Source organism: Calonectris borealis, chromosome 5 (assembly GCF_964195595.1).
Source record: "Calonectris borealis chromosome 5, bCalBor7.hap1.2, whole genome shotgun sequence".
Classification (NCBI taxonomy): domain Eukaryota; kingdom Metazoa; phylum Chordata; class Aves; order Procellariiformes; family Procellariidae; genus Calonectris; species Calonectris borealis.
The window spans coordinates 47768856-47784635 of record NC_134316.1 but is presented as its reverse complement, the minus strand read 5'-3'; the positions used below and the strand labels follow the sequence as shown (position 1 = coordinate 47784635).

General features: G+C 51.3%; 1 protein-coding gene across 1 annotated transcript in view; it reads left to right on the top strand.

Annotated features, from left to right (window-relative positions):
- The first annotated feature begins 1960 nt into the window (after window positions 1-1960).
- Window positions 1961-15780, top strand: part of HSD17B12 (hydroxysteroid 17-beta dehydrogenase 12) — a 92533-nt gene continuing 78713 nt past the window's right edge. Inside the window, exon 1 of the mRNA XM_075152358.1 lies at window positions 1961-2193. Within this exon, the coding sequence (XP_075008459.1) occupies window positions 2025-2193 (169 nt within the window). The 5' untranslated portion in view covers window positions 1961-2024. The remainder of the gene's footprint in view (window positions 2194-15780) is intronic.

The following is a 15780-nucleotide window of genomic DNA, read 5'->3' as shown; positions in this document are numbered from 1 at the left end:
ATGAAGTCTGAAGCAGGGTGGTGCTTTAGTAGAGCTTGGAGATCTTAGCAGTAGCGGCTGGATTTGGGTACGACCTGTTTTCCAAGGCAGGGGAGAAAGGAAAGGCAACATATAAAACTACCCGCTATGCTACCTGTCGTTAACAACTCATGTGGATGTGGATCTCCGAAAAACCTCATCTGGAGAAGGTTTCTTACTGCTTGTAATGAGGTCATTGTCAAATAAATCGTATAAAAGGCTTGCTTTCTAGAAAAAGATTTTGACACCAAGAGTTGCAAAAGTCCACCTTGAAAAACAGCAGTCCCCCCCACCTCCACTGCTGCTGGACTCTTTGGGCGTTTTGGTCGACCCACACATTGCACCAAGTTGCCCTTGATTTTCTGTCTCCCCCAGCCACTCCCGTCCGTTCAGCCCGTTCAGGCAGGACACCTCAACCGTGAGCTCTTTCAGGGCTTCAGCCTCCCGCAGCCCCCCGTGTCCCAGGCCGGTGTCCGGGGGAAGGAAGGAGAACCCCCAGGCCTGGGGTACAGGTGGCACGGCCCTAGCAGAGGTGGGGCAGAAGGCGCCCATTAAGGTTGGAAAAGACCTCTAAGATCATCGAGTCCAACCGTCAACCCAACACCACCATGCCCACTACACCATGTCCCTAAGGGCCTCATCTACACGTCTTTTAAATACTTCCAGGGATGGGGACTCCACCACTTCCCTGGGCAGCCTGTTCCAAGGCCTGACCACTCTTTCAGTACAGAAATTTCTCCTCATGTCCAATCTAAACCTCCCCTGGCGCAACCTGAGGCCATTTCCTCTCGTCCTATTGCTGTTACTTGGGAGAAGAGACCAACCCCCACCTCGCTACAACCTCCCTTCACGTAGTTGTAGAGCGCGATGAGGTCTCCCCTCAGCCTCCTCTTCTCCAGACTGAACACCCCCAGGTCCCTCAGCCGCTCCCCATCAGACTTGTGCTCCAGGCCCTTCACCAGCTTCGTTGCCCTCCTCTGGACACGCTCCAGCACCTCCATGTCCTTCTTGTCGTGAGGGGCCCAGAACTGAACACAGGATTCGAGGTGCGGCCTCACCAGTGCCGAGTACAGGGGCACGATCACCTCCCTGCTCCTGCTGGCCACACCAGTTCTGATACAGGCCAGGATGCCGTTGGCCTTCTGGGCCACCTGGGCACACTGCCGGCTCACGCCAGCTTTGTGCTCTTCTCTGCCACCGTGGGAAGAGGCACCGAGGGGGTGATTCCGGGGGTGTCTCCTACACGTCCCGCGAGTCCCGGGGTTCGCCCGTGGGGCTGTGGGAGCGGGTGGTGTCCAACGGGCCGGGGAAGGGAGAGCCAGCCCGGGCCTTGCCGGGGGAGGCAGAGCAGGGCCGGTGGGACAGGAAGGCGCTGCCAGCCGGCCAGCCCCGCTTCCCCGGGGTGGGCTCTCCCCGGTGCCGGGCTCCCTGCGCTGGGGGCACACGCCTCTGCCCGCGGGGCCGCTGCTCCTGCGGCCCCCCCGCCCCGGCCCCGGCGATCGCAGCGCGGGGGCGCCCCGTGGGGGAGCGCGGGGATGGGGGCGGGGGGGGGGGGCAGAGCCGAGGGACGTATTCGGGTGCGAGGCGGAGCCTGAGCATTTTATGAATGGGCTCATATGACGTCAGTGGGGGCGGGAAGAGAGGACCCGTCTTCCACCAATCCTGCGAGGCTCCTGGGCGGCAGGGCCAATCGGAGCGCGGCCGCCGGTTGACGGCCATCTTCGCTGGCCAATTGCGCTGAGAGAGCGGTGCCGACCACGTGGGCCGCAGGCCGCAAGTAGTACGGGGGCGTGCGGCCGCTCGCTCCCTCCCCCCTCCTTCCCGGCGCGGCAGGAGCGTGGCGGGGCCGCGCGGCCCGAGGGCGGGCGGGGCCGGCCGCGTTGCCGGGTTACCCGGTGGCTGAGCGGCCCCTCAGCCAATCGCGGCCGAGCGGGGGCGGGCGCCGTGACGGCTGCGGGTCGGCGGTGGCCGGGAGGGCTCAGTCCGGCCGCGGCCGCCTCCGCAGCATGGTGGCTCCCGCCGCGCTGCCGGCCGCCGGCCTCCTCTACTGGGTGGGCGCGCTGGGCGCCCTCTACGCGGCGGCGCTGGCCTCCTACCGCCTGCTGGCCGGCCTCCGCCTCTGGGTGCTGGGCAGCGGCGCCGCCGCCGTGGGGCCGGCGCTGGGCGCCTGGGCAGGTGAGTGCGCGTCCCGGCCGGCCGCGGCGGCTCTTCCCGCCCGGGGCGGGGGCCGGGCCCCGCGGGGGAGCGCGGCGGCGGCCGGGGCCCGGCGGGGAGGGGGGCGCGGTGCGCCCCTCGTGGGGGGAGCGGGCGGCGGGCGGGCCCTCGGGGGCACTCGGCTGGCGGCAGGCAGGTCCCCGGGCGGGCCGGGCTGGGGCGGCGGCTGAGGGGCCGGCAGGTGCTGCCGCTCCCCGCGGAAGTTGCGAGGCCGGAGGGCGCCGGGGGGGGGGGGGGGGGGGAAGCGCTGTTCGTCGGGGCCCGGGCGCGGCTCGCTCGAACTTCGGCGGGGGCCGCCCGGGCCCGGCCCGGGGCCCGCGCTGCGCGGCGCGGAGCCCGCCCGCGGGGAGCCGTGCCGGTGCCGGCAGGGCGGGTCGGTCCGCGCCCGCCCCCTCCGGGCTCGGCGCTGGCGGCTGGCTCCGCGCGCGCCGGCCTCGCACCTCATCGCTGACGTCACGCCAGCCCCGTCCCCGCCGCCCCCGGAGGAGCGGGCCGGGCCGGGCCGGGGGGAGGAGCGGCGCTGTCCTGGCGCCCCCAGCGCCGGTGCGCGGCCGACGGGCGCCCGCTGCCAGCCGCTGCGGAGCGCCGGGGCCGGAGGGCGCGGGGACGGAGGCGCCGGGAGCGGCTGGCGGACCGGCAGAGCGGCTGCGTGGAAGTTGCGCCAGGCCGGCCTTTCTCCTGCGGGCCGTCCCCTCTGCGGTCCCGGGACGGGGTCGCCGCAGCTCGGGGCCCTTCAGAAAAGGGCGAGTGGCCGTCCCCGGTGAAAGGGGTGGCAGCAGCCGTGTCCGGGAGGGAGCGGCTGCAGCATTTCACTGGCGTCCCAGGAAGAGCGGAGCACTGTGGAGGTGTAGCAGAGGACATTGCCGGGGGGCTGTCGGTGCTACGTTGTGCTGACTGTTCTCGGTTGTCCCATTCCTAGTCACAGGAACCCTGCCGGGGAAAGAGCATTTCTTCCTCTTAGTCTGACAGTGCTACAGCGGCCCTCAAGTAACGATGAGGAATTAAAAGGGCTTCTCTGCCAGTATAACAGCTCAGGCCAAGAGAATTTTCAAATCCATTCCCGCCAAAGGCGGTGGGAAGGGAAAGTCCTGTGCCTGGCTGGGAATTGATAAGGTGGGCCGTAAAAATAATTGCAAACTGTAAGAGCTGTGAGTTTGAGATGAGATGATGCTTTAAAAGGCTGCAAAAGGTACTTCCTTCCCTGAAGGGGAGTAGAAGGGCATCGGGTGCTTAGACTCTGCAGCTGCTTCCAGATGGCAGACCTGTAGGTACAGCAGCCCCACAGCAAGCTGGTGGGTTGCAGGGCTAATGAATGTGGTTCCCCATAACCTCTGCACGAGCCAGCACAGAACTCATGTGAAGACATGGTCGGGTAATTGAACGTCTGCTTGTGTGAGGCACCAGTAAACCAGCAGTGCTACTGGCAGCACACATAATCCCAGAGTGTGTCACGGGTCCTGCATGCACAGGCTTGAAATACAGCAGCAGTGCTTTGGGCAAGTTATAGCATTACGTACAAACGATTAAGGCCCATGTCGTCCTTCCAGCTAGAGAAATTGTATGCCTGTTAAGGAGACGGTTGGCACGGGAGACCCAAAGCCTCTTTGACTTTCGAAGGTTGGTTTTGAATATATTACTACATTATCAGTTGCCTGCTGACCTGTGGTGCATCACAGAAGTCTTGGTGGTTACTCTAGCTTGTTCTGCCTTGTTTCAAACATGGAAGTTTGCAGTGCTTGAGCCAAACGCCAGCTTATCAGCTGGAACCACAAACTGTAGACAACAGATCTTTCCTCAGTCACATCTTCGAGCATCCCGTGAACAGAGAACTGCGATGCGAATGTCCTCTGTCACTGTTCCGTACAAGTGCAGGCAGCAGCAGGCCATTGTATGTGGCGAACGGCTGCTCGCAAAAATTATTCTTTCTCTGTGCCGTGATCATGATCTTCAAGGCACGGAGGAAGAGGAGCAGTACTGTCAGCACAGTCCCTGTGTTTTACTCCTGCTCTGAAGTGGGAGCACCACTACAATGTCAAGGAGGATGGAGAAATAGGATGATGGTGCCTGCTAACTTGGACGTGAGCTGTTCCTATAGAAAGACACGTGGCCATCATCAGCTAGAGGTTGTACGTCCTCTGCATGCTGCTGATGGCGGCGAGATGCTGCTGTACCGGGGCAGCTGCTGTAGTCCCCAGCTGAAATGCAGAGAGGTTTTCTCAGACTGAATAAGCACTGGGGTGGTTTGCCCTGAAGTGCATCGTGGCACCAGCAGTAGGCTGGGGAGGCTCTCTGTTTTCTCTCCTCCTGGAAAGGAGGATGAAGGCACAGCTGCAGATATATTGGGTCACCTTGAGAATTAGCAAATTACTAAGTCATACTGTGGGAAGAAGTGCATTTCCTCCTCTCCTGGTCTTTTAAAAAACAATGGGTTTGATGCTAATTAGCTGCTGTGATTACTGTGACAATGCATTCTTTCTACTGCACAACTAGAAAGCAACTTTACAAAAATTAGAAAGCCCTTGCAAGCCCTTTTGTAAGGGCTCCTTACTGCCCTTTAACTCTTCTGCACGTCTGACATTGAGTTGCAGATTCTTTCCTTGTTTTCTTAGTGGGTTTTTGGTTGCATGTATGCAATTGCTTCTGTCTATGCTCTGTCTAATTTGCTGGTATTTAGAAGGAGCGGATGTGAGGAGGAGGAACTACGTGAACCGGTAATGTACTCTGAGACAATTAGGTTTGTACTACTTTAAATAGCAGCTGTTTTGACAAAAAGTTCATTTTTCTACAGTCACGCTTATGTGTGAAGGTCTGTGTGCAGCTTTTCTGGTTTCCTCTCCCCATAACTCCCATCTGGCTTGGTTTTGGCTACTGTGCAGTGATGGAGGTTGGGTGGATATTGTCTCGATGTGGGATCTCGATGTGGGTGCATCTTGAGAGAGAATACGGTGAAAATTCCTGGGTCAGCTGGTCTGTACCTTTAGTGTGCCTCATAAATTGGTAACAGAAGATAAAAGTAACAGCTCCCTTGCTTGGAAAATAGTTTAGCTAAATAAACCACAGACTCGACAGGAGCAGAGTGCCAAGGAGTCATTCCAAAATCACCAAGAATACAGCAAAGATGTGGCTATTTCCCTGCCTTCCTCGAGACAGGCAGATCTGTTGGCAGGACAGGTGGTTGTGATCCATAATGGTATTTCCTTAGGTTGGATGAGAGTGTCCTTGTGGTGGTGGTGGCAGGCAGCCACCTCGCTTCTCTGCCATTGACAGTTGGGTGTATTCTGGAGTGCAGAGTGTCTGGAGCAGGGAACCGCCTGCTGCTGTCATAGCTCCTGCTTGGATTGTTGCCGTATCTCCTATTTTAGGAAGCCGCCTCTTTTTCTGGAAAAGATGAAATCGTTTTTATGCCCCTTCCCTTCAGTAACTTGGTGAAATGAAGTCAAAATCGAGACTGGGAGGGACCTCAGGAGAACTCTAGTCCAACCTCCTGCTCAGAGCAGGGTCAGCTGTGCGATCAGACCGGTTCGGTATATAGATTCATAGAATAGCATCATAGAATCGTTTAGGTTGGAAAAGACCTTTAAGATCATTGAATCCAACTATTAACCTAATACTGCCAAGTCCACTGCTATTCCATGTCCCCAAGCGCCTCATCTACACGTCTTTTAAATACCTCCAGGGATGGGGACTCCACCACTTCCCTGGGCAGCCTGTTCCAAGGCCTGACCACTCTTTCAGTAAAGAAATTTCTCCTAATGTCCAATCTAAACCTCCCCTGGCGCAACTTGAGGCCATTTCCTCTCGTCCTATCGCTTGTTACTTGGGAGAAGAGACCAACCCCCACCTCACTACAACCTCCTTCCAGGTAGGTGTAGAGCGTGATGAGGTCTCCCCTCAGCCTTCTCTTCTCCAGACTAAAGAGTCCCAGTTCCCTCAGCCGCTCCCCATCAGACTTGTGCTCCAGGCCCTTCACCAGCTTCGTTGCTAATCAACTTTGCATATTCAGGATACGCTGGCACTACAAATTGGAGTGATCTGATGCTTTAAAACTTCTAACATCTTGGTCATGTTGGATAGTTAAACTTTTCTTTCTTTTTTCCTGGCTCAAAATTGCAAATATTTTAATGAGAAAAAGTTTTTTTCCAGTTTGCTGTAATTAAAGTGATGTGTTAACAGGAAACAAAGTTTATTTTGACTGTGTAATTGGCCATATGACACTCAAAGAAAAGTCCTGTTTTCTTTCAGCCCTCACAGTGGCTTAGAAAAGGGTCCACTTCTTCCCCCAGTGCCTTTGATACAAGCATGGTTGAATAATTGCACATTTAGTGATTACAAAATGTCTGATAGTGATGATGCTTTCTCATGTGGTGAATACAGCTGTACAGTTGTATTGGGGCCAACAAATGTTTGTGAAGATGAGCTTGCCTTAATTAAGCTTCTTGGAGTTTATTCACTAACATGCAAAAATAACTAAATGTGGGCAATTTGCTCTAGATTTCTTAAAAAAGAATCTGTAAGAGGTCATTAATCAGGATGGTGCTCTCAGCTGCCTCTAACTTTCTGTAATTGGTTTTAGACAACCCCCCCTTATTCAGTCTTAAACTGTTCTTTTCCTGTGTAAACGTCTAACAGTAAGTTCTTTCAGCAGCAGCAAAGCTGGGTGAAGCTCTCTGCCTGTTCATGTTGACTTCTTTTACTTAACATGAGCTACATTTGACTATGCGTAGTCCAGCATCTAAAAATAGCGATTTGTATACCAGGGCCACTAAGGGAGGCATGAAAAATATATGTAACTGGGTACGCGAGCAGTGGAGTAGATATTTATTTGTGTCTTTACAGTCAGGTCTTTTAAAAACTAGGAGTGTGCGGAGTGATTCCCAAACTCTTACTGACTAGGAAGTTGGGGTAATAATAAGCTCTAAATCAGACCTTAGCAATAATCTTATTAGATTAATAAGGTGTGATGCTTATACAAAGACAAAGAAGTGACAAGCTGGATTTTATGCTTGTAAATGGTTTGAGCTAGAGTCCACCTGTAAGATTATGCTTCCTGTTTAATGACAATTTAAGAATTCCATACAAAGGACATTCGCTTTAGTGCTGACCAGGTGGTAACTTGTTGATAACTTTGAGCAGCTTTCACAAGGAACCTCATTTTTCAAGCTCCTTAGCATCAAGTGAAATGGTTGTTACCTGAAGGCTGTTTTGTTTTCTGCAAATAAGTTTCAATCCCTGTTGCACTAATGAGTGCAATCTTGCTTTGCAGGTGTTTGGCAATGTGCAATGGTAGTTGACAGACCACGTCACAAATCACTGTTGCAGATTAAAACAGCCAACCTAGTGCAATGCGTGGTGAGGGTATAGTTAGTGGGGAAACGAAGAGAGTTTCAACCTCTTAGCACTGCTGTCTCTGCAGGATGTGAGAGGAGAGGCTCTGTGCAACTCCCTGTTTTCCCTGCACCTGAGTGCTTGGCTGGTGTGTGCGGAGCTTTGGGGAGGGCTTTTGGTTATCTTTCATTCTTCAGCAGAATCGCTTATTCAGGGATTTATCTTCAGCACTTCGGATCCGTGGCGAGGGTTTTCTGGTCTTGGTCTCAATGCTGGGCGCTACACACTCTTCTACCCTTGCATGAAGTAAAGCATGGCACTCGTCAACCCAAAAAGTGATGTTAAGAACATGTGAAAATATGCCAGCTTGCTTATAACTCTTGATCATGACAGCTCAAGTCAAACTTGCAGCCTGAACTTGGAGCATGTATCATTTTCTTGTATATGGCTATTTGCAAAGTGCTTCTGAAGGGTTACTGCACTGAAATGTGGCTCTGGGAACGATCGGGTCCTAATCCTGTCTGAACTTCCCAGAAATGCCGTACTCCAGTGTGTATGGCTCTTTCTTTTCCCTTTCTTTACCATGTAACATTTCCCAGTACCCATCCTAAATTTTCTCTGGTAAAAAAAAAAAAAATTAGCTGTCTTCCTTTAGTCATCAATCCTACTCATAGCTTTAGAGCTATGTAATGTAGAGCTCATAGTAATTTAGAAGACTTCTGTCAGCATCTCCCTCCAGCCTGCTCTTTGCTAGACTAAGCAAGCGCTGCTCTTCCAGAGCAACCCAGGAGAGGTGGGATCTCTGGCCCTGTTGCTCTAGGCTCAGCAGCTCACACTGCGTGGTACTTCAGTGGGCTGCAACTCCTTTTGAGACCTTGCAGCTCTTAGTGAGTTAGGGAGGTTCTCTGGTATTTTTTACGGAGGCTACTAATATATCCTAAAATCAGTTTTGCTTCCTGGACAATATAAAAGAATGAACCATACTCTACTGTTTTCTACACTTTTGCTGTCTTCTTCTTGATTGCTTCTTTTAGGTGTTTTCCTTTGCACATGATGTTACCAACGGTTTAAAATGTCTGCTTAGTAGGATTGCTCAACACTTGTTGCATTAAGTGCTCCTTCTTGCACTCTGTGGTCAGAAGAGGAGGGGGAGAGCAAATGCTTAGAGCCCAGAAGTCCAGAGTCCCATCTCTGGTTCTGCTGCGTCCCTGCTGATGGGCTTCAGCACTTCACTTCTGGCTTGTATCAGCACCTGTTGAGGCTAGATGTGTATGTGAGGCACCACCAACCTCAGCATCCACCAGGCTCTTAATCTCCAGCTCTAGAGTTTGATTCGGTGTGAACGCTTCCATTCTCCTATTTTTTTGAGAGATGCTTTTCATTTTTCAAGTGAAATTCTGGATGGAAGTGTCAGTAACGCAGAGCAAATGTCACTGGGGAACTCGAATCAGAATACGAACAGGCTTTGCTGTGTTTAACTGCAGGAACAGAGATGCATGCGAAGAAGAGTTAAATGCTGTAGTATGGTATCTCCACCTCCAAAAAAAAAAGCTAATGGTGAGTGGAGGACAGATGCTGTTTGCATTAAGGTGAAAAGAATACCCATCTCTGATAAACAGCCTGAGAGGGAAATGCTTGAAAACTTATTAGCCTGGAGGATGAATAGCTGTGTTATTTTAAGCTAGCTCGTTCTCTCAACCACCTGTGTATTTTAAAGTAGGAATACTTGTAATGGAAACCGGTTACTTAAAACTAGGGAATTTATGCAAGGATGTAATCTAGAGTAGTGTCTTGTTCCAGTTTCTTTATATTGCTTTTTTGGCCAGTGTACATCCCTCCCCTTTGGGAAGGTTACCTGTGAAGCGCCCCGGTGAAAGCAAGGAAAGGCCATGTGTAGGAGTGAGGAGCACAGAAGTGTCTCCAGCAAAGAAGTCCAAGTTGTTAGAGCCAGTTGGGTAAATGCACTCCTGTGTAAGGAACAAGTGAGGTCCTGAGGGTGTGAGGGCAGAGCTGGGAGTGGGGTTTGGGGAAAACTGCAGTAGTTTACCACCTGGGAATTGTTTTTTGGTAAGTGGGTGAAACACGTTGTTGTTCTTGGTCTTATGAATATTTTCATTCCTAATCTGTAGGGTTGGGATGACCATCTCTGCTGCAGAAGGGATGATAGTAAGGAAATATCTTTCCTAATTATTCTGGCAGAAGTGCCAACTGTGATTCTTTAGGCTTGTGTATCAACACAAATGTGGGATAAACAGCGTAGCTAGTGAGTAAAGCATCTCGTGTTGGGCTTGCATGGTTTAGTCACTTGCCTAATAATTAGATTTAGGGTTGCTGCTTGTAACTTCAGATGACTTCTGTTGCTCACTTATTGATAGGCTATAGGAAACCTAGGTTCCTAGATTAAAGCAAAACACTTTTCAGATTGAGTACATTAATACCTGAAAATGCTAGAATTAGGGCTATTTGACTTCTTTCCCCTGTAGTACATTTAATTGCACAAAAGGATTCTACCTTAAATCTGCAGTTTTTTGACTCCTGATTATTTAACTTCAATGTAGTATTTTTTTTTCCAAATCTGTGCAACTTCCCAGATTCCTGGAGTTGAAGTCTAAAGCAGTACACCATCACCCACTGGGTGAGTCATTAGCAGGGCTGAAATCCTGATCCACAATATAAGCTCCTCCAGCTAACGCTGGAAAAGAGCTATATGCAAAATTTCCTACTGAGCTTTTAATTTACCTCCCTGCCCTCAGCAACAGATGGTGACACCTAAAATCCTGGGGTTTGGTTGTAGGTTTTGAAAGAAACCTCTTGTGTAGCAGTTCTTAAAACTGGAGATGAGATGTCCAGAAGCAGAGCCTCAGGGAAAATGGTGCCTGTCCCTTTGTTTCTTGTACTTCTTTTTCCATTTTTAAGTCACCCTCCTGCTTCTTTCACTCCTGAGGGTTCTCTTGTGTTTGTCTCATGACTCAGTTGCTTGTCCCAAAAAGTGTGGGAGACAGCTGTGTGGCTTAGGTTGAGGCATGGTCTGTGTATGCGCCGTATTTACTGTCTAGTTGACTGTACAGGATTTGGTTTTGGTTGCTTGGGGTTTTTTTCTTCTGTGGTTTTTTTTTCTACCTCCTTCCTATTTTCTCTAAAGTAATCCTGAGCCACGGTGTCCTAGGAGGGTATATTCCATCCGTCATGCCAGTACCCGCAGGACAGCTGCACTTCCACTTCTTGAGGAGCTCTATACTTACTGGTCAAGGAAGAGCAGGGGTGAGAGCTCAACTCTAGGGATGTTAATCACAAAGATTTTCCAGAGGATTTTCATGTATGTTAGAAGACTACCATTGAAGCAGAAAGGGAGAAAAGCTGTAATGAGAGAAGGAGAATGGGAGGTGTGGGATAAGCTCAATGGGGCAAAGGTGGTTGTTGAGGGGAAGAAACTGTTGTGCAGAGACTAAAGAGTCTGGTCGTCTTACCAAAGTCTCTAGTCCCTACTTTTAGATGCAGAGGTTTGTGCAGGTGTGCAAGGGTGTGCGTAGGTGTGGAAAGCAGAAGGCAGAGAACTATCTGCAGTGTGACTGCTGCTACCCAACCAACACTTGCTTATTCTTGCATGTTGCTCTTCCCCATATTCTATTTCACCACTGGATCCTTGTTCCAGCAAGTCCCAGTTTCATGTTCCTTGTCTTTGTCCAGCCAATCTGTTCCTCCAAAACTCTTCCCTTGTATCTCTCCTGAAGCCTCTGGCTGACCTGTTTCCCATGGGCTTCGGTCCCTCTGCTTCCTTCCCCAGGATTTTTATCCTGCCAGCAAAGGCATTTGATCTATAAACTTGTTATTCACTGTAGTTTTCACAAATATTTTTTTCTTGAAGAAGTGTATATGCCCGGTATTCTTGGTGTCTGAGTCCCATCTGCCGCAGGAGCTTTCCATCTCCAGAGTGTGACTGGGTAAAGGTGATTCAGCACAGCTCACGAGTCAGATCTCTTAACAGGAGGGAGAAGAAGCAACGAACCAGGAGAAGGATAGGGCAGTAAAGGATCACTGCACTGCTGGAAGAAGCTGCTACCCTGTCAGTAGTTGAACAAGGGATTAGAGCTAAGGTTTCTTGGTGTTTGTTCCTGCCCTCAGATGTCCTGCATGTCCAACCCAGTGTTTGTTTGGCATGGCAGAAAGGGCTGTGTGTCTGATCAACTTACAGTTGTGCTTAGAGGCAAGTTACCTGTCCTAACACAAACCCTTTACCTCAGCCTCCTTGTCCCGGTAGTCCCAATTCTGTCTTCAGATCTGTGTCAAAACTTTCGGTGCTCTGCATCTTTGAGTTGGTTCCTAGATTCTGATCTGAGATTCTCCATTTGCTGGACTGGTTCTTCACCTTTGCTATTTTTTGCCAATTCTAGTCGTGGTCTGGGTGTTCACTCCAACCTCCAGGGCCTCGTTCATGTTCCTTCGCACTGGAATCAGTTTACTGCCTCTCTCAAGTGATGTCAGTTTATAAATGAGATATCGTCAGTCACAAGAAGACCGAGTGCGTGGTTTTTTATGAATGAGATATCGTCAGTCACAAGAAGACCGAGTGCGTGGTTTTGCATCATGGCTTTCTGATCTAATTGTTTGGTGTGGGGAGAGAAGAAGGTAGATGGAGAGCTCTTCTGCTTTTCTCCTCCTTGTGCTGGCACTGGTGTTCTGCGGTGATCTGGTTAAGGAGTCTGGCCTGCAGAAGATTAATCACTTTTGGCTATTTATGCTCCTTAGACTGCTTTGCTGTGGGTCAGATGAGTTCCAGTGCCAGTGCAACAGAAGGGAAGCTCGGCAGTATCATGAAACTGTATGTTGAGGGTACAGTTAAGCCCAGTGGTAAGCTTGAGTTGCTCCAAGACCAGACTGCTGCCAAAAGAATTGCTTCTGCTCTAGTCGCTGGCTGTGAGCTCTCACCGCTTCCCTTATGTTGCCTCTAGTCGATGCGTGGTGGTGGTGTGAGTGAGGTCTGCTCGCTAGCATGGCTGACAACTAACTCTGCAAGAAAGACCAGCTGCGGGGTTAGCTGGATCAGCTTGCTGGTTTGCCTGAAAAGCAATTGGTGAACAGATGCTGGGGAAGCAGGTGAGAGGGTGGGTGACATCCTGCAGCCATGCTGGCTTAAACTGAGCCTAAAACTGCAGGAGGAGCCTGTTGTCACTTCTGTTGCTTGACCCCATCTTGACAGGCTATTCCAGCGTCTTGTTTTGCTCGGTTCCGTGTGGGTCAAGGTGGGTGGCATGTACGCAGTCCTCTTGTGGGTATGTTGAGAGGCTTGTTTGTGAGTTGCAGAGTACCGTTTTGGAGAGCCTTGCTAATAAGTTCTAACAAGCTCCTTTCCTTTTCACAGACTAGGATAACAGTCTTGTATTGATTTGCTAGTTACGGAATTAATTTTAAGAAAACTAAGCCACTCCTTACACAGTAGTTTTAGTACTCTGTTCTTTCTGTGGGGACTTATCCTTAGGGACAGACCAGTTGTATTTGGCTATGTTTGAAACTCTAATTCTGGGAACTGAGATTTTTTTTTTACAGTGTTTTTTTTACAGTGTTTGAAAATGTGAGGGGGGTGGGAAGTCTGTTCATCCGGAAGTCATTTTGACTAAACTTTCTTGGCTTACAAAGAAAGAGGTGGATTTTCAAGCTGCCAGCTATGCAGAATTGTGGTAGGATCTCATCCCAGCTGGATTCCTCACTTCTACACTGTCGCTGGTTGTGGTTAAAATCAAAGTGTAAAAGTTCTGATATGAAACATTGCCTTGCCAACATATGAAAATAATGCATTTGTTGAGAGAAATGTTAGTGTGATGTACCAGTATAGACTAGCTTGTTTCAGTCACTGTTAGTAAGCTTTGGATTGAAACCATGTCTCTTATAAAGTAACCTATAATTTGTCTCCTTGCAGCCTTGATTTTTTTTTTGCCTCTCAAACTTACTTTCAGCACAAATTCTGTACAAATAGAGGAAGTAGATCTGAGTAAGCATATATCTTATAAGTGCATATTGTTTTAAAACAGTCTTTTCTGTAGAAGTTGATTTATAGTTTCATTTTTAAAGGCTTAATTTTGGGGGAATTAGTAGTATGGCATGCGTGTAAGCGAGTGATGCTGAGCATAACTTTTAATGCTCAGTCCTGTCCTGCATATAGTCTTACTAGCGGTGGATTTTCTGCAGTCTCAAGTTTTGCCTTTATTCCGAAATTTTGGAGCAGTAATGTGGGTGGGTTTTGGTTTAGGTTTTTTGGTATTTTTTTTTTTCCTTAAGATGTCTTGGTAACTTTGATGCAAGCTACTTCCACAATGGCCATTTTTAGTTTGATGATGTTCCTAAATTCAACACTGCATTAGTTTGCAGGTGGGTGGGCTGCTCTGCCTCTAACAGTGATCTGACCAGGCTGTGCTGTGCCCCAGTTGGCCCGTATTCAGAGTGCTGATGTCCATATCCACGTCCTGTTGCTTTTGGGACAGCAGTATTTTGGTGAGGTGGCACTGGCTGTCTGACCATGCTGTAGGAAAGGTTTGTGGGTCCTGAAGGAGAGCAGCAGGAAGCAGAATTGCTGGAACAGTTCCCGCTGGCAGTGGGGGAGCTCTGTGCTGTTTTGAGAGTGTCTCTTGAGAAAGAGGCTAGCAGGGCCTGGGGATAATAAAGCTGTTTTGGCAGGCTGGTCTGGCCAGTGGACTAAAGGTACCGAGACCAGTCTATGCTGAGGTGGTAAGGGCGACCTCCTTTGCTCTTCCTAGTGTCTGAGTTCTAAAGGAGGGTTTTCTCTTGGACCAGCAAGAGAAGTCCAATAGCAGGCCCCCAGTCCCACTTGGAGAGGAGTTCGGGGAGCACTACTGGAAACCTTTTCTGTTGTTTGTTCCTCAAATGGAAGCTGTAAACCTTTCTAAATCAAAAAGTCCTTGAGAAGTTGGAACAGGAGAGCTGGAAGGATGGACTGTCAAAAAGGAAGGAAAGCGGCAAATAGAAAAAGAGGGATGGGGCAGGAGGTTTATAAAGTCAAACAGGCAGCCAGAGAAGTGCAACCTATTGTGGGTGCTGCTTTCCAGAGCATCCAGGCAATTGGTGGATGCTGTTCTCCCTTTATGGCATTACATCTCTGGACAAGGGTGTTGCTGGAAATTCCTCTGAGCTTCCTTTTTTCTGAGCCATGGCTGGCCGACTTGCTTGGGATGAGCGGAAGAGTCCTGTCACCACTTACTTGAGTGGAGGACTCTCTAAATGAAAAGGGCATTGGGGAGAGTGCAATGAAGACCTTGGAAGGAGGTTGTGGTGGAGCTTGATGCGGCAGGTGCTGCATTCTTGGTGTAAGTATCCACAGAAGTCTCCACCTTGCCAGGAACAGGGTACATCTTGAGGACATGGTGAACAGTGCTGTGTCTGTGCCTGTGCTCCCTGACAGAGCCAGGGCTCAGCCGGACTGAAATTCATGTGGAGTGAGGGTTGGCCTGGGGGTCCTCGCCTCTGCCGGGGCTGTGCGCCCTGCTGCCTTGTGTACGGGGCGGGGAGCACGGAGGGCATCGAGTCCAGGGTGAACGCTCGGCTGGATACTCTGTGAAAGCCAACTGGGGAGACTCGTGGGGCAGGGCGGCGAGGTGCAGGAAACGCTCTCAGTTGTGTCGCTTTTTCTGTCCGCTCCTGCAGCGGGGCATGGTGCGGGCTGGGCCGTGAGGGACGTGCTGGTAGCCCCGAGCTGGGCCTGCTGGAAGCCAGGCTCTCTGGAAGTGCCAGCTGCTGGCCTGGAGTGGGGCTCCAGCGCCTCGATAATGCGCATTTTTAGTGTCAGAGCAACGATCGCACTGTGTGCCGTGACATGGACATAGGGGGATGAACGCGTAAGGATAAAGGGTGCCCCTCGCACCTGTGGGACCCCGGGCCTCATGCGAGGCTTCCGTGCTGCACTGCTGCTTCCCTGTGGCCGCCTCTGCCCTCTTCCTCGCGGAGCCGCACCGCCGGGCACGCCTGCTTCCCAGCTGCCGCCGCCGTGGGACAGCGCAGTGCCCCACGGGCTGGGGCAGAGGCATCCCGCGTGGGCGCGGGGAAATGGCCGCACAGCGCCGGCCGCGAACCGCCGGCGGCCGCGGGCTGCGCCCCTGTCCCCTTCCCGCCCTTTCCGCCGCGGCGCCGCAGCGCCCCCTGCCGGCCCCTCCCGGGGCCGCGGCGGGCAGGGGAGGGTGGGGGTGCTGGGCCGCCGTCCGTCGGAGCCGGGGCCGC